This window comes from Pelecanus crispus, chromosome 4, assembly GCF_030463565.1.
Source record: "Pelecanus crispus isolate bPelCri1 chromosome 4, bPelCri1.pri, whole genome shotgun sequence".
NCBI lineage: Eukaryota > Metazoa > Chordata > Aves > Pelecaniformes > Pelecanidae > Pelecanus > Pelecanus crispus.
This window is the reverse complement of record NC_134646.1, coordinates 14,035,765-14,056,473: the sequence shown is the minus strand read 5'-3', so window position 1 is coordinate 14,056,473 and position 20,709 is coordinate 14,035,765. Positions and strand designations below refer to the sequence as shown.

Genomic DNA, 20,709 nt, shown 5'->3' with positions numbered 1-20,709 from the left:
TGGGAAGGGGGAGAGAATCAGGGGGGGAAAAAAAAAAAAAGTAAAAACTGTGGGTTGAGATAAAGACAGTTTAATAGGACAGCAGAGAAAAATAGTAATAATAATGATAAAAGAATACACAAAGCAAGTGATGCACAATGCAATTGCTTGCCACCCACTGACCAATGCTCAGCCCATCCCCGAGCAGCGATAGCTGCCCCCTGGCCAACTCCCCCCAGTTCCTATACTGAGCATGACATCATATGGTACGGAATAGCCCTCTGGCCAGTTTGGGTCAGCTGTCCCCTCCCAGCTCCTTGTGTGCCTGGCAGAGAGTGGGAAGCTGAAAAGTCCTTGACTAGTGTAAGCACTACTTAGCAACAACTAAACCATCAGTGTGTTATCAACATTATTCTCACGCTAAATCCAAACCGCAGCACTATGCCAGCTACCAGGAAGAAAATTAACTGTCCCAGCTGAAACCAGGATGCCTACCCTTTTCTTGACTTGCTCTTTTCTTTGTTATATGTAGTCTTCATTTATTTTCTGTTGCCAACTGCTATCTCTAATCTAAGCCCAAGGCCTATAAAATGTGAACTTCCATCATCCACTGGCTGTGAGATTTGAACTTTACATCTTTTGATACAATTTGCATGCTTGTATGTTAGAACATTAAAATAATTAGATTTTCTGATATGCAAACACTGAACACTATTCTGTAATTTCCAGCAGCAACATGGATGTCAGCTGTATTGTTAATAAATGATAATTTTTTCCCTGTGTAGTTTGATACTCTCTTTTAAAGATAAACAAAAGATCTAAAAGTGATATCTCCCATCTTTTAAAGAGCAGACAGACAACCGAAATTTCACTTTGCTAAATGTAAACTAGTAGCAAATTCTGTAATTAATGACAGCCACGTGCCATTATTAAATTAAATGTCTGGTAAGCTTAGCGTGTGGCAAGGCCTCAATTTTGCTATGATGTGTGCTTTATTACAAAGCGATGGCTAAGTTTAAGTTTACACCTCAGTAGTGGTGACTTACATAAGAGGCTGCGGGTAGTACCATCTATTATTAATATTGCCTGACACGGTTTTGGAAGGAAAGAATCTCCAATGTTTCCATGCTCCAGGGCACAGGCCTGATACTGTTAGGGCTACCTTTATTGTCAGGGAGGTGTTTGCGCCATCCCTGGGGAAAGTAACTGCCCATGTTACGTATCCTGGAAAACTGCGATTTGTACGTAACCTATAAAAAGCCAGTCAGATTTGAGGGCCCTGAAAGATCTTATTTCCTTAGGAAAGCAAGCTGATGCCCTGAAGATGCAGAGGAAAGAAATATCCAGTTCAAATGTGTAAGGAACAGGAGCCAGACCTGTAGAGCAGCGGGTGGCAACATGCCTAAGGCAGAAACTGAGGCTGGGAAATCAGACTTGGCGGAGAAGGAGATGAACAGGAGTGCCAAGGGAGGAGCAGACACGGATGGTCAGATGGAAACTGAGAGGTAGCAGAGAAGTGCTTTTGCACACTGATAAAGGTGAGGAGCGTGTGCGCATGATTGTGTACCGCTGCTCCGAGGGCTCCTGTTAAAAAGGAGCGTGTCAGACTTTTACAACGTACAGGCACAAGGGGGCCCAAAGCAGTTGGAACCGAAAACCTTCAGCCCCGAGTTCCTTTTGAGCCAGTGTTTGCAGTGTTGAAAGTCTCCTTGGCAATGTGGTGGTTTTTTCCCTGTAATGAAAAATGTAATGCCTCCAATTCAGCTAAAGCTCTTCGGTTTATTACCGTGAAATGCAAAGAAGGGTATAATGGTTAAAGCCCAGTATTTGTGAAGGAGAAGACCAATTCTGTCCTAAACCTCTCAGACCAGGCTAGATGAAGACAGTCTCGATACGTACTTGGTTTGTGAGCAGACTCTGACAACGCTCTATCTCACATTGACAAGGGACTAGCAAATGCTGCATTACGAATCTGGCTGATTTCAAAAACTATGGGCTCTAAAAGAGATGGGTGTGATTGAAGAAAACTTGACACCAGCATTTCAGCGCTGCCCCCGCAAGTCACTGCCCGAAATCAGTTCTGCACGCCCGAGGCTCCACAGCTGCTCAGACACATGGGCAGGTGATTCTCTTAGGTACCAAAATCAGCTGCAGAAAACGATTACGCCTCTGGGGCTGTACGCAAACGCTGGGAGGGATTTTTGAAAGCAGGCAGCTCTTCACCCCTTTCGGACGCAGGGCCGCGGGTCACCGAGACCCCGTTTTCCCCTCAGACTCGCTCTCCGCGCCCTGTACCTTGGCTCCCTCCAGCTCTGAACGGGAAGACCCGAGGCAGCCCCCCGGCGCAGGGTTTGGCAGCCAGCGGCCCGGCCCGGCCCGGCCCGCACCCCCCCGGCCCCGCCGACGGCCGCTGCCTGAGGGGAGCCTCGCGCCCGGCCCCGGCCAACGGCCGCGGCCAACGGCCCCGCCGCGCCCCCTGCGCAGGCGCGGGGCGGCCGCGCATGCCCGCAGCGCCCCCGCGCGCCGGGCAGCGCGAGCATGTGCAGAGGCGGCGGCGCGGCGGCAGCGGCGGCGGGGGGGGGCCCGGGCCGGGGCCGGGCAGGTTGCGCCGCTGCGCCCGCCCCTCCCGCCGCGGGGCGGCCCTGGCCCTGGCTCTGGCTCTGGCTCTGGCTCTGCCCGGGCGGCGCCCACCGCCTCCCGCTCCCGGCCCAGGCGGGCGACGGACGCGGCCTCCGGGGCGCACGGTAAGGGCGCGGCGCCGGCTCCTGCCGCCGCGGCGGGCGGGACGGGCGCTGACAGGCGGCGCTGGGAGGGAGAGAGGGGGCGGGCGGGCGCCCTGCGAAGGGGCCGCGGGGCCGGCCCGCCCCGGGGGCGGCCGCCGAGGTGCGCCGGGCGGCCCCGGGGTGGCGGGGCCGGGGGCTCGCTCGGGCGGCAGCCTCCCACCCCCCTCCGCGGCCGCGCTTTCGGTTTCGCGTGGGGCGCGGGGCTGGCCGCGGCGGAGCGCCCGCTGGGCCGGGGCCTCCCAAATCTCCCCCCCGCCGCCGGCCGCCCCGCGGGGGTCCACGCCCGGGCTGCCGCCCCGCCGGCGGAGGGAGCGGCGGGGGCGGTTGCCGGCGGCTGTCAGCGTAAACACGGCGCCGGGGCGGCCGCGGCCTGCCGGGCCGGGCCCCGCAGCCCCTCCCGGGGCGGGGCGGTGGCGGGAGCGGGGAGGCGGCCGGGGCAGCGCCGCGGGGGCAGCGCCTTGTTTACCCAGGGCGTCGGGAGAACATGGCAGCCCGGGCGCGCTGGCCGCTCGCTGTCATGCGTGCTCGCTCCTCCCGTGCTGGCGGTGGGGCGGCCCCGCCGGGCCTGCAGCCTCCCGCCCCGGCCTCGCCCGCGCAGCCTCCCCTCGCCCCCGGAGCCGCTGCGCGCCCCGCTCGGCCGGCGCCCGGGCTGAGCAGCGGGAGGCTGGCGTATGTTTAATTGTACCCGAGCCTGCCTGCAAAACGCTGCGCTGGGTCTGCTCTGCTCTTCGCGTTTGTCTCTTACCTTTCTGGATGCCTTCTCTCCTGTCTCTTTCCCCCCACTGAAATAATTCAATTCTTCCTGCTGCACATTGCCTCCCTTATGGCCAGTCACTGTCACGTTCCCTGTGACTCCTTTTTTTTTCTTTTTTAACCATTTAACTTCTCTAGCAAAGACAGCTAAACCTCACCGCCTGTCAATTTAAAAACAACCGATTTGTGAGCAGGTTTCTCCGTCTGCTGAGTTCATCTCTCGTCGTGCTTTGAAGGTGTCTTGTCTTCCGTGTGCCGATAATTGCCCACCTTCGTTGCAACTTGGTCATAAAGCTTTTCGGCGCTTTCTGTTTAGTCTACGTATGCATCGAACTTTGAGAGCTTCCTAGTTAGTCAAGATGAATAGCACGGAATGAAGTTGAGCCCGGGGATGTAGGATATAGGAGGCGTTAGAGAATTCTCGAGATTCATAAAAACAACGCTCTAACAGTGAAATTTCAAAGCAATTCAGGTATTTCTGTGGCCTAAACAATGTAGAAATAGCAGGTTTGTGTGTTTTGGGCTATAACTTTGAAATGAGGCAAAAGTGTGAACACTGGTTATTTGGGGGAAGCTCAGAGAATGTAGGAGTTCCGGATCACTTCAGAGAAATGTCTGTTATTAGCGTACGTTGAAAACCCCGTATCATTGTTTGAGAGGGGATGTCGCGAAGCCGTCTGTTATATTGAGTACTGCAGGAGAGATCTGGGTCAGTGACTGTTACCACAAAACTCAACTGTATTTCAAGAATCTTAAAGAAATTAAATACAAGTCTACAAAACTGTATGTAATAGGTCTGATCCAAGATCCTCTTCCTCTCTCTCCCCTCGCTCCATCTCTGATAGAGGACAGGATCAGTTGCTTTAGGAAAGATTGGGGGAACAGGATGGTTATTTTGTGCAGTACCTTCAGCTCTTTCTATCTCTCAGGTTTCAGTAATGCAGACTGTATGTGCATCTTTGTGTTTAATAGTCACACAAGCCATTCAGGGGCTTTACCTCTATAAAGCTGTCTAACTTAAATCTTATAACTTACACTTTTGACCTTTAGAATATCCTATGAAAATTAATTACATAGTTCATGTGCACTACTTCCTTTTGTGTGTGTGTTGAGGTTTTTTGTTTTAGTAGGTTTTTTTTTTTTTTTTTAAACCCACATCCTCACCATTTCATTGCATCCTTCCCTGCTCTTTTGTTATGTAAAATGATGCATAATTGCTCCCTACTCTGGCTTGTGGGGGAGTGGTAATGGATGTTAAGGACCAACAATTGACAGGCTGGAAAGAGAAGTGCTGGTACAAAGTAGGGGTGCATGTATGAGATTTCTGTCAGAGGGAAGAGAAGGTTTCAGGGGATCTTTAAATAGAGAGCCTGCTAATAGGATGAAATACGGGAAGGTCCAGAAGAAGCCTGCTGAAGCTGCAGAGCTTTTTGCAGAACGTTAATAGTTTTTAAGTGATTATAAGCTTATATGTTTTGGGGCTCACCAGCTTTAGCTGTTGAGGTTTCGGAACAAACTTTGGGTGGTCAGATTATCAAGTTAAATATGCATGGAAGGAGTTCCTCTCGTTTCTTACTGGATTTGGTACATCATTAATTTGATCCATTGTAATAATTTCTGTGCATTCAGCAATAAAAGTATTGCCTTGTTGTATGGAAACTTCTGAAGCATGATGTGGCCAGGACTACTTGCTTTTGATGATTCCTCATTTTGATTTCCTTTTCTATAACTTTTAGTGTTTGCTGTAATTTATAAGGTACTATAAATTGCATGGATTGTCTGTTTTGTTCCCCTGACCTTGTGGATGCAAAGATTTACTTTGTATCCTCTTTTTGAGCATACCCCCTGATTCTTTAGCTATTTACAAGTTTAATGTTTTTTTTGCTGTCGGCTTTTGCAGTAACTTAATTTTTCGGTTTTCAGACTTGTTCTGGGCTTCCAAAAAAAAAAAAAAAGTTAATTCACCATTTCTTCTACAAGTGTGAATCAGTTAGCCAGAGCTGTAAAGATTATTTGGGAAAATGTCTTTCAGTCAACACAAAAAATTTTTTACAGTGTGCGCTATGGTTTATATGTATTGGAGCGATAGTGACGTTTACTGTTATATTTGAGGTGCTGCCTGTGAAAGACCACCTTTGTACCCTAGGAAGCCTTGTTACAATTAATGGGATTCTGCAGTGATCCTGGCCGGTGTATTTCTGTACGTATAACTAATTTCATTTTCAAGCCGACTGCTTTCACTTTTTTTTTTTTTTTTTTAATTAAACCAAAGGAAGGCCTTTTTTCAAAAAGTTGTGTGTGATGCTACCACTGGCTGCAGTCTGGCTCTTGCGGTTGCATCTGTGTAGGTATCCGCATAAATCTTTCCTCAGGATTTGGGATGCCAGCTGAATAAAAGGGGGACATTGTTCCAAGTACTCTTATGTTTCTTCTGAGTGCTGCATGAGCAGCTGCCTCTGGTTGCTGCTGCCCAGTCTTCTGCATGTTTGTCTTGTTTTCATGTGTGGGTACGAGTGTGTGCATCTTTTTTTCAAGCATTTTTTTGTTTGTTTGTTTTACAATTTAAATAAAAGTGTACTAAAGCTATTTGCAGATTTATATTTAGAGTTTTGTATTGAAGCCTGTCCAAAGTAACTTTACTTTGAGTCTGGCCTGGTAGAGGTGACACTCTGCCATCCCTTCCACGCTAGTTTTTCAAATTATTATTTTTAATTCTGTTGAGCTGCATGTTTGCTTCTCTATTAACTTGGTAGGTGGCTACGTACAGGGGGATTGACTTAAGATTCTGGTTTTTGTGGGACTGCTATGTGTTCATCACGGTTGTGATTTGAAGTGTTTTTTAAGCTTCTCTGCTAGCTGCTGAAAACATAAGAGGACTGTTCGGATTTCTTGTGGGCAGACATATAGATATAAATATATAATGTAGGCCATATAAATGTACTATTAAATACGTGAATAAACTGGTATTTTGCAGCCATGACAAGTGCCCTGTAGCCTCTGAAGATGTACATGCTGTATTTAATCTTCTTGACCAGTGAAAACGACTTGAGTCTTTGTTGTGTCTTTTGTAGTGGTAAACAGTTAGAAACTTCTTTGCTGTTGAGGCAAAGAGTGTGGCTTCAAGATTTGCGTTTTTGGTTTTGGGTTGGTTTTTTTTTTTTTGAGGGTGGGAGCACCTAGACTTATTTTTGTTTTCCCATGAGATATGTATAAAAATAATGGATGATGCAGTAAAGCTGTTTTCCCTGTTGTAAGGGATATTCGAAATGTTTCAGAACTAGTTTCTCTCTGCATTTTCCATGACCAGGAAGAACAGGAGTGGATGTCAGATCCGTAACAAAATGATTTCATCATCTCTTCTGGAAATGTTAGGGTTTTTTTCTTTTTTTTCCTCTTATGTCATTCCATATTTTGCTTTGTTGTAAGCACCTGTCCAGAGAGGAATTAAATTTGTAGTGTGTGTTTTTTTGTTGTGTGTGGGTTTTTTTTTAATCTTTCTGCATGTTGTTCTGTAATTCAAAAATAGTCATACTTTGAACCAGCTTCTATGCTGGCTAATTGTATCACTGGGGATAACCTGGGTTCTTACAAACCTGAATAATCTTTTACTTTAAGAATCTGAGTCTGATTGTCTTTTGGCCTTTTTGTCTCAGGTGGCCTTGCGAAATGTGAATTTTGGAACAGACTTCTGAAAGCGGCTAGGCAGTCTTTTACAGAAGTCAAATTAGTTGTGACTTGCTAGGGAGAGGATGGGAAATAGATTCAGTATTCTACTGAAACTCGAGGGAGAAGTGAAAAGGCTTCCACAAGGACAAGGGAAGAGGGGAAACGCTTAGCTGGTTCGTTCAAAAAGGGGTGCGTCTGCAGGAATCTGACATACGCTTAGATGTGTGGGGTGTGTTTGTGCATTTGTTTTAACTTGGAACTTCTAAACCAGACTGAACTGAAACTCTTTTAACTTCCCACTTGCTGGCCAGTGGGCTTGCCTTTTTCCCCACCCTGTCAGGTTTTTGGAAAGGTTGCTGAATAGCAAGACTCAGGGTGAAGTTCAAATCCTGTTATATAAAGACTCTGGGTCTTTCATTTATTCCTTGCCTGGACTGTTCTGTGCCATCAGTCTAAAGAAATCATCCTTTTAATGAATACTAAGATTTAGCATCTCACTCATTCTCCTGTGTATTTTCCCCTGTAAGGTTCTTGTTCACTATGAATTTTGGCTGGAACTGGAAAATGAGGGTTATCTTTTACGTTCTTGCATTGCCCTATCTTCATTTCTATAGGTAATTGGTAATTCATGTAGAGATAAATTAGTGCAAAAGTCGTCTAAACTTCTTGTAACCTAGGAGACCAAAATAGCAGTTTTTTGACGTAACCTGATCTAGTACACAGTATTAAGTGTTTTCAGTTGCTACAATTTGGCAGCTGTTTGGCTACCTGTGTGGGATTATAGTACATAAAATATGACTATACAGTGCATGTGGTCTAGTATATGATTGTTTATTTGCATTAATATACTGCATGAGAACCAAATGAGCTTTGTGACATGCTTAAGCTATGCAAAGGTACTACATGAAGCGCTGTGTGTTCTTACGTAGATATGAGTCTGAGTTGCAGGAATAATGCTGGCGTTTGAAATCGGTTAGAGGCTCTGCTTCCAAATTAAAATATAATTTCCATTCTTTGGAATTCTCTTTTGGGTTATGATTGCTTGGCAGTATTTCTAGTGTGGATGTAGATGGAAAAATGCAGAAGAGGAAAAAGTCTTTTTACAGTAGAAGTGATTTTAAAATTTTTCTTCCTGATTGATTATTTTAGTGTATTCATAAACAGCTGCTTTTCTACTATACATATTTCTGAATTTAAACACTTTTTAAATAATGTGGTAATTGATAGGCAGATAAGGAGTTGGCTTTTTGTGCTAAAAGCCTGGGGGGTGACAGGTTGATATGGCTCCGAGGATGCTTGTTAAAGACTTGCCAGCTTGAATCTTGTTTGGGGAGCAGAGGAGGACTTTGCTTTCTTTTTCATCAAGGAAAACATTGACAATCAAAAAGTGGTGCTAGCTTTACAAATGAAAAAATGGAAAATAAGTATTACTGTGTTGGTTTTTTTCATGCTATTACAAGTGAAATATTTTTAGCTATGAATCATGCTTTCTCATGTCAAGTTGGCTGCCTATGTAAGCGAAAAATGCCTTATTTTTTTCTTCTGAATTGCATGTAATTTTTTCCTTTCTTTTGGAGTATATCTTGTGCTTATTCTGCTGCTACTATCACAGTGATTTAAGATGATCTGTTCTTCAGTGTTATTTCACGAGGATTAATTGCCTAGAAAGCCGCTATCAGAATTTATTCTCCTTTTTGTATGTAAGGGTGAAAAATATGAATGTCTTACTCTGTTGTGTCAGGTTTTTTTGTTTGGTGTGTTTTGTTGTTGTTTGTTTGGTGTGTTTTTGTAGTAACCTGGCATCCACTGTGTGGCTACTGACTTTTTGTGCTAAGTTGGTATGGCAACATAAATGATGCCTTTCTGAGCATATTTTTCTGGTGTGCTGAAGGCTCCTTAATACCTTCATACATGAAAGTTTTAAACAGTTTTTGCATAGTACTTTTTGACTTTCTTGCTTAGTTGCCATCCAGTTGGGGAGATCAGTAATTGTAATTTTTACTGGTATACCTAAGCTATTGTGCCTATAAAGATTTCCCTGCCAATAGGAAGCCCAGTTTCTCTGCATGGATCTGAACTAGCTTTTCCCTATATGTGCAAGATCAATTTAGTTTAAGCTGGCTGCCTGCTATTGAAAAACAGGCTTATTGAGTTTGGAGTATTAATTACAAATTTTGTTTCTTTGGTATGTGTTGGAAGATCCTGTTTTCTTGCAGGCCTCAGTGGTTGTGCTAGTTTTCTAAATGGATGGATTTTATTAAAAATGTTGGGCTAAATTCTGGCTTCTGTTATAAAGCATTGATCTCAGTGGAGTTACTCACAAGGGTAATTGATATCAGATTGGGTTCTTAGGTCTCACGTGGAATATGTGCTTTCTGTTATACAACTAAGAAGCCAAACTTCTTAGTTTGCATCTTGAAGTAGTAAACTGCTCCTCACAGCCCAAGGTTTATGAACACAGATTGTTTGTCTCTTCTAAAGACAGGATATGAGTAATAATATTTATTCAGAATAAATAAATAGCAGTTGTTTAGAAACAAAGCACTGCTGTTAATCTAGTTTTAAAGAAATTCACAAAGATGGAGGTTGTATATCTTTAAGTTCAATGACCCAAATTAAAGCATTATGATGTGGAACTACTTTTTTTTTTGACTCATAAGAATTTCTTCTATAGGAAAAAACCAGGAACTGCTGCAATACTTTTTATTTCAAAGAAAACTGTAGATTAGAAATTAGGTATGTATTTGTGAGATGTGTATTATATATGCATTGCTTTAAAAAGGCAGTATGTTTGAAAACTTTATGAAGCTAGGTATGAAACTTTATGAAACTATAGCTTTATGAAATGACTATGAAACTAGTAGAACAAAGAAGAAACTGTAATTAAAAAAAAATAATCTTGTAATTTATTAGGAAAACGGTAACTTCAGAAAAGCCACGCTAGCTTGAATGTACGTATGTCTCAAAAAACTAGTTGATATTTGACCTCAGTGAGAAATTCATCATTTGGGCCAGTGGAAAATATCTAAGGATATTACTTGTTTTTAGAACTGTGTGAAATTTAACAAATTGCAAAGAACCAAACTGAAATTGTATTACCTTAGTATTAAAAGTTAGTGTGAAACTTGTGTGGTATGGCAGTATTCAGTGTTAACTTTACCAAGGTCAGCGCATGTTATCACATCTGTTGTCTTCATTGATGCCCTCTTTTGATGTACACATGTAGCATGCAATAGCTTTCATAAATGTTGGAAGACTATTGAATATAAAGTATGCAAATAACTTAAAATTCTTTTGTGTTTCAGCCACCTCTGCCTAGCTGTTTAACAGAAGTGGATTGTGAATGTAAGCCTTTGATAACCTCAGGCTATCAGCATTACTGTCTTCAGGATAGATAACAGCTCTCAAAGCCTCTTCAGGGGATGCACCATGACATCAGCAGTGATTGACACTGGAGGCCCTGGCCTGGAGTTCGACAGCAATGGAATAAAAAATCAAGAGGTTAGAAAAATAAATAGCATTTATTTACTGACAGACTTTACACCTTTTATCTTAATTTGAAAGAAAAATTCACTGTAAACTTGCTGTGAAAGCAACTGAAATGGATTAGAGATTGTTGTGTGAGGAGGAAGCAAGCAGCCCATTTTTCAAATATCTTTTATTAGGAGATTTTATTCTCACAGAAAAGTGGAAGCAGTAAGTTTTGAAGTCTGCAGTACAACTGTAGACTGGGTTTACAAAAGTTAATTCTATACTAAGCATCTCTTTAGATCTTCAGATCTCAGATGTGTCTTGAGGTGTAGGACAAGATGAGCGGAACAATGCAAGGACCTTTTTCCAAAGTTAGCCAACGTGATGTATTTGCTCATATTTTGCATTCTTACCAACAAATGATAAATATATTCTACTATCCTGTAGCTCATAGTAAATTGAGTCTGGCAGGGTTCCACTTCTGCAACACTTTAACAGATTAGATGTGCTGTTACAGACATTTTGATCCTTAAATAAGTAGAGATAGGCATATGGGCTTTGAAGTAGCCAGTTCTTTTGTGATAGCTTACGTACTTAATCCAAAACATGAGTAACATAAGATACAGGTCAGATGTAGGCATGTTGCAGTACACACGCAAAGCTTTGATTACATTTCATGGAGCACAGGGAGAAGAAACACTTCCCACAGCTGAATGTCTTGATTAGAAAGCTTGCTCTTTTTCAATGTCTTAAAGCTGTCTGATGCTTTAAATTTTAAGTGCTTAAAGCCAGGAAAATATCTTTGAGATTCAGGAAGTTCCCTTTGGTGGATGATTTTTTTTTTTTTAATCTCTTGCTTTAGAAGAATATTTTCTTTAAAAATCTGTAAAATTATTATCATTATTCCATAAAATACGTAAGAACGTAAGAGAAAAATATTGATGTAGAGTTCAACAGTGCAGTATTTAGAGCATGTTTTTTTTCTTTCTTTTTTTTTTTTTTTTCTCCTTTCTATAGGAAAATGAGCCAGTCTCTGAATTCCCAGCAGTGATTGTGGAGCCAGTTCCTAGTGCCAGACTAGAACAGGGTTACGCTGCTCAGGTCCTGGTTTATGATGACGAGACTTACCTGATGCAAGATGTAGCAGAGGAACAAGAAATTGAGACTGAAACTGTGGAAACAGGTAGAATTATTATAGTTTTTTTTTTTTTTTCTCCATGAGATTTTCTTACTTTTGGAAGTCCCTGAGGAACGCGACTTTGTATTTACCCACAGGATGGAGATCCTGACCTGGGTTCACAGCTCTTCGCTCTGAACTTAGTTTTACTTAGCTTCAGTGGTGACAGGATTGAGGCTTGGCAGGTAAAAATACCACCTTAGGTTCAGGGCGCTGCATTGTAACACTGTGTACCCTCATAAGTAGGCGGATCTTCATTTATGTCTTTGTTACCTATTTACGCAGGGGTTTAACTAGACAACTAAACTTGGGAGTTTTTAAAAATCAGCTGAGCCAGGAAGCCAGTTAGTGTTTAGTTTCACATGTGTCTGAGCCAAATAACTGCAGGGCAGCTGGCAATATGGACTGTGCGGCTCTATTTACCCTATCTTCCAACTCCTCCACCTTCCCATAAGCTCTATCCTCTGTCCCTTGCTATCCTGCCTTTTTGGTCCAAGAGCGCTTTTATTGCTGGTTTAGTGGCAGGAGTGCATGGCTGGGGGGAATGGAGTTGGACTGTCCTTTTAGGGGCAAAAGGCCTAATAGAATGAAATTAGTTCAGCTGTGTGGTAAAATAACATGAATGAAGAAAGGAGTAGAGCTTAGGTGTTAAAGCAGCTGAGCTGTTTAGTGGTAAGCATGTATCTTTCTGTACACCTCTCTCCAAAGAGCATGATCAGGAGCTTTGAACTTTCTGAGGGGGACCAAAGTCTATTTAAACTGTCTGAAGAAACAAAAGTTGTGCTCCTATGGGAGCCTGACTACATCTGAGTGCCAGGCTGCTGCTGTGCTGCAGTTCCTGTTGTCCCTCCTGCTTGCTTTCTTGTGCTACTTCTCATACTTGTTGAACCTTTTTTAGCCATTTCAGTATGCTAATTTTGCAAATAAAAATAGCAGGGAAACCCTCAGCTGTTCTGTAGTTTTGTTGGGTTAACTTTCTGCTGGATTAGCATGCCGACATGGCTCAGCCAAGGGCCTGATGAGTGCTGGGGTAGGGAGCACGCAGAACTGCAAGCAAAGGGAGGGCAGGTCCTGGGCACTCCATACTGAACTGGTGAGACGACTTGACTAGAACATGGATAGCATACGTTCCTGTCCTCAAGCTGCCTAATTTAGAGTCGGAGTTTGGATTCACGATGTCAGGCAAGCAAAACGGAGCTGAGAGATTCTTCTCTTAGCTGCTTAACTTTGCAGCCCAGGAAATACATGTGCATTCCCATCAGATTAGGTAGATTTCAGTTCAAATTTCTCCCTGAACAGTGGATGCAATTGCTCATACATCTTTCTGAATCTGGATGTTAATCTCCTGTGGCACTGCATCAAAAATCACATGCATCAACTTTGTAAGATGTGCATGAAGTAATGGTTCAGGTTTGGGAGAATACTTGCAATTCTAGTTTACTCAAATGTGTTTTAAATTAAATATGCTAATTACAGTGTCAACAAATTCATGTAAATAAAGGATATGAAATATGTATTTTTTAATTTTTGACCGTGGTAATAGAACTTTTAAGGTTAAGGTAAGTGAGAAGTGAGGGTGTTCTTCCCAAGAAGCTTGAGTTTTGTAAATTAAACTTGTATTTGAAAACCTTTAAGAGCTTATACTTTGAAGGCGTTTGCATTCAGAAGTGTTGTTTTTTTAAACATTAAATATGCTGTTTCGTGTAAGATTTTGGTAGATTAATGGCTAAAAGAACAGTTCTTTTAGGATAAAGAGCTACTGCAAATGAACTCTGTATGGTTTTTAAGTATAATTTTCTGGCCACAATAAATTGGTGGAAATTACAATTAAAAACTTGTAGCTCTTCCGTAGGAATTGGGGTTTTTTTTAAGCTACTGTTCGAAGAAGGAGACATGTGGCTGCTTCCAAGTCTTGATATTTGAAAGTACAGTCTTAAAATTCATAGGACAGCTGGTATGATAATTTGGTGAGTTTGTGGCTGGAGATGCTAAGGGATGTGTCTTGGCTGCAGATAGTTTGGTGATGGCTTTTTGTGTGGTTTTTTTTAATTTCACAATAACTTCAACATTAATATGTCCTTAAAAATTTAGTATAATATAATAAAATATTAAAATCAGCTCAAATATTTAAAACTTTGTTTTAATAGTTTTGATATAAAAATGAAAGATAATGTGCACTAAAAAGCCAGTAGTGCAGAGGAGAAATTAAAATATAATGAAGAATTTAAAAACTATTAATGAATATTATCATTTGTGATTCCAGAAGGTCTTTGGGGAGAGTTCCCATACTCCCAACCCGTTCCCATACTCCCAACTTCTCATTACTATTTGTATAGCATATTCACCATTAATCCAGTGCAGTTTTCATGGTGTAATTACGCATGGCAGCAAGTAAAGGTTCTTGTACAGAGCTTGTGTCCAGTGTTGATGAAAGACGTGCTTGGTTTAGCCTGTTCTGAGGGAGCCGGTCTTGTGGGGCATGTGTTTGACCGACACATTTTGGTACAGCCAAGAGTCTTTCTGAATTCATTGCTCATACAGAGAGGTAAAATGGGTGGAGAGAAAGTGTAAAGGCTCCAAGGAACATTAATTTTGGTAATGCGCCATAATTAGCGATGAGTTGTAGGAGAGTCAGTTTGAGTGTGTGTTTTAATTTTTATTTTTGTAGGGGAGGGGAACTGATACTGGGCTGTGGATAGGAAGCAGTTTCATGTTGGAGAGGTAGTAAAAGGTGCCATAGTAAATGAGAAAGCAGGCTAAGACAGAAACAAGTAAACAAGGTATAATAATGTTTATTTAAAGAGCATTTTAAGGTGCTAATTTTCTGAAGTACATACCTTTATTATGGCGATGATCCTAATTTACATAGGTGCAACAGTTTGATTCCTGTGCATCTTAGAGGAAAAATCCATTGCTGCTAAATTAGTCTCAATTGATTCTACTTCAAAAATATCAGAATTAATTGCTACAAAAAATTTCACATTGCTTGATAAATGTATAGTTGTTGCACCAAGAATGAGTAGACTTACTACCTTTTGTGGTGCTAGACTCTACAGACAGCATGGTAAATACTAAAACTGCACCTTAAAGAAGTCTTGGTGGTATTTGAAATGATACGTATCCACATAACATAATACACGCCCAGTTGTCAGTATCTCTACTGTTGGCCATGGACCTGATTTCCGTGCCCCCCGCCTTCTTGTGAGAGCCCATTGGCAATTCCAACGACTACCGATTTACATGCTTCACAATGTTACAACATTACATATTCCAAGAGCCTCGAGCTACTTTGCAGTTAATCTAAAGCTGCGTAATTTAGTAAAATGTAGCATTATTGTAGCTCTCAGAGATAGGGATCAGTACACTTTGTGGTAAATGTAGTGGGGTAGCTGATGTGGTAAAACTTACGTAGGACACTTAGAGATGATTTGTGCTGTGCATTGAATGGTTCTATTTGTGCTTTGCTGTTCTGTGGTTGGATTTGAGACTGGGTGGACTGTAAGGACTGTCAGTGCTGATCCAAGGGCGGAATCAGGACCCATAATGTCATTATTTTGTATTAAAAAACTTCTCGCATTTATGAAATCACAATTCAAATAAAATATGCTATATAATCATTATAAATAGCCATATCTATAAATACTCATGAATTATTAGTTAGTTCTAGTGGAGTATGGGTTTTTTTGCTTGTCAGACTCCTTCCAGCGGGTTTCCCGCTAATCTGTCTTGATTCATTAATCAAGGATCATTAATTATAACTAATCCTTTAACTATAAAGTTAATCCATTAACTATAAAAGTAAAACCCAAGAGTCTTTTAACAAACAAGAAAGACTTAATGGTGCAAGTTACTTTTTTGTCCTGTTCCAGAAAAAAATGCCTGCTTAGAATAGAAAAAAATCCTGACACAGGAGTTTTCTAGGAAAAACAAATGTAGGGGTTTTGATCTTTTCAGGTGACCTTATGACATTCTTGGTGAAGTAGTGAGTGCCTTTTGTAATGTTTGAAAGGAAAAGTATAAGCTTTAGACTGACACAGTGTTTAAATTTCTTTTCCTATGTGCATAATATCGTTCTTAGACTATTGGGGACTGAGTTACAGTCTTAAGATTTTGCTTACTGCAACAGTGGAAGTTTGTATCATAAACAATACATCCTTCTTAACTATTTTTTAATAATATCCAAATTTTGTTGGCTTCCATTTCCTGAGTAGCTATCTGTCTTTAATTAACCCTTCAATTTTAGGATTTATTCAGCAAAACCTTTGTCATTTACATAACAGCAGAAGCTGCTGTCTTTAAAGAAGCAGTCAGTCTGAAATTAACAGTTGCTATAGCTCTGTTTGTCTGTCACGGCACAGAACTGGTAAGGTGGATGTGTAGGTGTGTTAATAGGGTAATCTAATCTTTGGATTTGCCATATGTGCAGTGCTGAAGGTACCACAGTCATGATCTGCAGATTTTATACATGGACGATGCCTAGTCTTTTAGTCAAATAAGGCATTAGATGAGTATTTAAGTAGGATAATGCTGTTGTAAAAATGCCAAGTTATCTGGAACATTGCCATTAAAATTGGTTAGTACTTTCTGAACTCCCTTAGTACTGATCTTATGCCTGCACCGGTCCTACTTTTCTTTTGTGTTACCTCACTTATGATGAATTTGCAAAATGACTGTTGTTTGTTTACAAATCTTGTTGAACAGTAGGCAGCTATTAAGCAAATGTTGCTGTAAGTACAGTAAAGCTTGATCCCTATGAGAGATACACCAAAATCATATTGCCAATATAGACCCTGATTTAATTGATTCAGTGAATCTAACTTCTTGTATCAATAGTATTTTTCCCCTTTTTTTATTAATCATCCAAGTGGCAAGTACAGGTTTGGGATTTTTTTTTTTTTCTCACAACTTTAACCTTAAAGAGGACTGGTTTCAAGAAGTTGAGATGTCATTAGACTTGTGAACTGTCACCACATATTTTAATTCGATGTTCCATCAGAAATCCTCCCTGTGGTGCAAGTTGAAAGTCTGTTTTAATTCTAAAAATGTTATTGCCACAGGGGGGTAGAAGATCTGCATGAAAAAATGGGGATCTGAAAATAAGCCCCTCCAGGATTACGATCTGATGGAAAAATATTGAGCTACAAAGACAACAATGATGGTATGTTTGTCTATAATCTCTTAAATCTTTTTTTTTTCCACCAGGAAGTTCACTTGAAACTATCATGTAAATCGATAGCCATCCTTAAGGAGGGAGGAGGTTGAATGAACAGTGAGTTTAGGCTTAACTCCTTCCCTAATTTAAACAAATGCATAAATAAAATATATACTTTAAGGCAAATCTTCTTTTACGGAGGAAATTTCAGTTTACTACTTACACTGTTATCACCATGGGAACCAGCTTTATATATCTGTGTAAAGTCTTTAGTTATTACCTGTTCATCTTTCTGCTTCTATATGTCTTCTCTCATTATGATTAAAAGTGCTTCCTTCTGACTACTTCTATGTGGATTTGAGCCTGTGAACTCTTTTGTTTATCTCAGATAAGTTTTCATCAGTTGTTAAATATCATATACTAAGAACTCAGTATTAGATCTGGTTAGAACCTTACCTTTGATTATGGCATGTGCATATAAGGGATAAACAAAACAATGTTGTTGTTCTTTCTGTCCAGACATTATTTGATTAAACTGCCTCTTACAAAAAATGAGTTAACACGAACATCTGGTGTACATTTTGGTAGTGCTGACATATCCTATTGATTGAACTTAATTTCCTTACACTGACAGCTTGATGAGAATTTTAAAAGTGGAGAGCAGTTTGCTTTAGAAGACTCTGCTGACTACAAACAAGAGTTTGGACATTCTAACAGCTTGGTTAAACTCTCGGCTTAAGTTGGTACCCGCCTTCATCAGAGAACTAAGATGAAGCCTATTAGCTAGATAAAAGCATGATAAAACTTTGCATGCAGCACTTGCTTTACTGCAAGAATTAGACGTGTCTAACGCATTCATGGGTTAAGAATTTATCCTTTGAATGTGAGCTAATTTTATTTTTGACACCATGTTGCTGCTACATCAGTGAATTGTCACTCTGCCAAGAAATCCATTGTGTGTTTGCTAGTTAAATATTGATGACTGAAACGAGATGATTCCCCTCCCATTGCACGTGCTATTGTGTAGCACTTGGAGCAGTTGCGCCAACGGCATATGCATCTGTTCTCAGTAACATTCTTAATTCGGAAACAAAATTCAACTGCAACTTAAATTTTATGTCATCTTTGCCAGTGTTTCCTTTTCTGAGAAATTAATGAAAAGAGCTGTGCAGCTGCTGTATGGATGATAATATTTTTATGTAACAGTAACAGCCTGGTTGCGGTGTCCAGCTCTTTCTAGATTTCAGGTTTCTGCCTTGCTGCATTCAGTGCTCCATTCATACTAAAAGAACACTGCAAGACTAAGTATGTTGTAGTAAAGCCTAATTTAACTACACATTTTGGGCATAATTTTTATTTTCTGAGGCTGATGTGAGGCTAATTGAATGGCTTGCTAGTATGGGGCACTATGGGTTGGACTTCAGATGTACACATGCACTCTCCTCTAAACTCCCAACTCCAGTTGCAACTGGGGAGTGAGAAATTATAGGATGTTACTAACAAGACTCAGCCACAGCATTTTACTAATGTAAGCTGAAAAATTTTGTGGTTTGTATCTTGAAGCTAGAGTGCAATATGGCATGCCAAAACCATCGTGGCGTGAGCGCACAGGAGTGAGTGGTCTTTATTGATCAAAAATACAGCGAGAAACTTGAAAGTAATTAATTTTAAAGGTGATCTGCATATTAAAAGGGAGATTGTAGCTGAGAACAAGTTCTAGGATCGCAGTAAAGCCATATGTGTTTGAGGAGGACATTTAGTTCTTATAAAGATTCAGTGGGCTTATAGAATAGACATTTGTTGTTATCGGAGAAGTCTTAAGGAATTGTAAATGCTAGGTCTTGAACAGAGAAATTGCTCAGTGGTGGCATAGTTCATACGCCAGCCTATTACCAATCTCAAATACTGTAAATTTTGTAAAATCATGTAATGTGCTGTGCAAATACCTGATTTATAATTGTCTGCTAGACTGCCCTGAAATTAAAGAATTTCATTTTAAGGCAGGGAAGTGCTTTTTTTTTTTTGTTTTGTTTTTAGACAGCCAAGTTTTTCTTATTCTGCATTCACAAGTAATAGTGCTGGAATGTAGACACTTGCTATTTTGACTAACTCCTTTTCTGTTTGTCAGAGGTAGTATTGAATCCTGGGAATACATTTGCTTTTCTGTGTGGAATTGCTAATTGCCATATGAATAGTGACACCAGGATCCTGAGTCCACTGAAAGGTGTGGATTGTGGCAGACTCATGGCTTGGGTATTATTAGCCCTTATATGGTGTAGCCAAGAAGATAAGCTTGGCACGGTCACTGGCCCCTTTCCTCGGTATTTCCCTGGTTCCCCCAGGGACACTTTGTGGTTATTTTGCTATTACGTTTTCAATTTTCTACCGTGGAATCCACAGTGGATGGTAATGATTATGCTGATGTACTGATAAAGGAGACTGCTTCATCTTCTTCCATGTTTCTGGAATCTAACTGTTAAAAATGTTTCTTTGTATCGTTACCCTTGCAGCGCAGTAATAATTATCAACAGTTTAATAGCCTGCTGTTGAGGACAGCAGCCACTTTTGTAATTATTGGATGTGAATTTCTTCAGGATCCTGGGCAAAACTGACCTTTCTGTAACTATTTAAAATTTGTAGGCGGTTTTGGCACTCTGGACAGGACATGCTTGGACTTTTGAAGTTATTTGAAGTTTTTTAGCTTGGTTGGCGTTTCAGTATTGTTCCCCTGTTATCATTTGCAATTTCTCATAGACTGCAAATACTACTTTCGGACAGATTGCCATCTACCCTTGACTACTTACTTAAATGAAGTCAAGCAAGTGGCCTCTGTAACAATAAGTAACTGCTTTATGATAATTGCCTTTTCCCAGGGTGGCTTTGTCATACTAGAATACAACTGGAATCCTCTGTGGCTAAAAGTAATTAAATATGCGGGGTTTTTTCCTTTCTGGTTCATCATTTGCTGCCAGTGAAGGAAAAAGGTGCCACTGGAAGGTTGTACTTTTAGCGTTTCAAGTTACAAAGCTTGTGAAAAGGTTTTCCAAGAGATACTACACTCTATTACTGGAGAATGTTTTCAATATATTTGTCAGAATTGTGGGAAAGGCAAATTTGCATAGGAGACCGTGGCAGAGCAGACCAGCAGTTCCTCTATAGCCACTGAGTGCTGTATTAGTTTTGAGGACTGTTCAAGGAGATGCTTAAGCTAATTGATGATCCCACTCCCATCCACTTCTGCAAATCCGCTGAAACCTTCCAGTTTTTCATATTTTGAATTCTACATCCGCTGTCTTGCATGCAACTAATCCCATCCGGCTTCTTCTCTTGAGTTGTCTCTCACTTTTTCATAGTAATCGGGGTGAAGTTTAAGTGGTGTATCTTGCAAAGTAGTAGTGAAGCTTATTTCCTTTAACGTGAACAAAGCTGTCCATATCCCTTAAGAAGAACGCATGAGTTGATAGATATTTTATTCCTTTATTTGTACAAGGAGGGGGATACAATTCACCTGGCTGTTCCTGTTGTCCAAATTCCTTATCTACCAAAGAGTCTGAAGTACACAGGGATGGAGATGCTGTCAGCTAAAAATGCAATTACTTCTTATTGTCTTGAAATTACTTAGGACTTACTACATTCCTCTGTGTCATAAGCATAGTTTTGAATGGTAGCTTTCCTGCATGTTAGAACATGTTGACTTTCTTTTTTTTTTTTTTCTTTTCTGGCAGTTA

General features: G+C 40.9%; 1 protein-coding gene across 2 annotated transcripts in view; it reads left to right on the top strand.

Moving 5' to 3' along the window:
- Window positions 1-20,709, top strand: part of ELF2 (E74 like ETS transcription factor 2) — a 54,193-nt gene that overhangs the window by 11,907 nt on the left and 21,577 nt on the right. Inside the window, exons 1-3 of one of the 2 annotated variants that reach the window (XM_075709253.1) lie at window positions 2,690-2,723; window positions 10,487-10,682; window positions 11,670-11,835. In XM_075709253.1, coding sequence (XP_075565368.1) covers window positions 10,611-10,682; window positions 11,670-11,835 — 238 coding nt within the window. In that variant the 5' untranslated portion in view covers window positions 2,690-2,723; window positions 10,487-10,610. Of the gene's footprint in view, window positions 1-2,689; window positions 2,724-10,486; window positions 10,683-11,669; window positions 11,836-20,709 lie in introns of those variants that run through there. The other variant, XM_075709254.1, reaches the window with a different exon arrangement.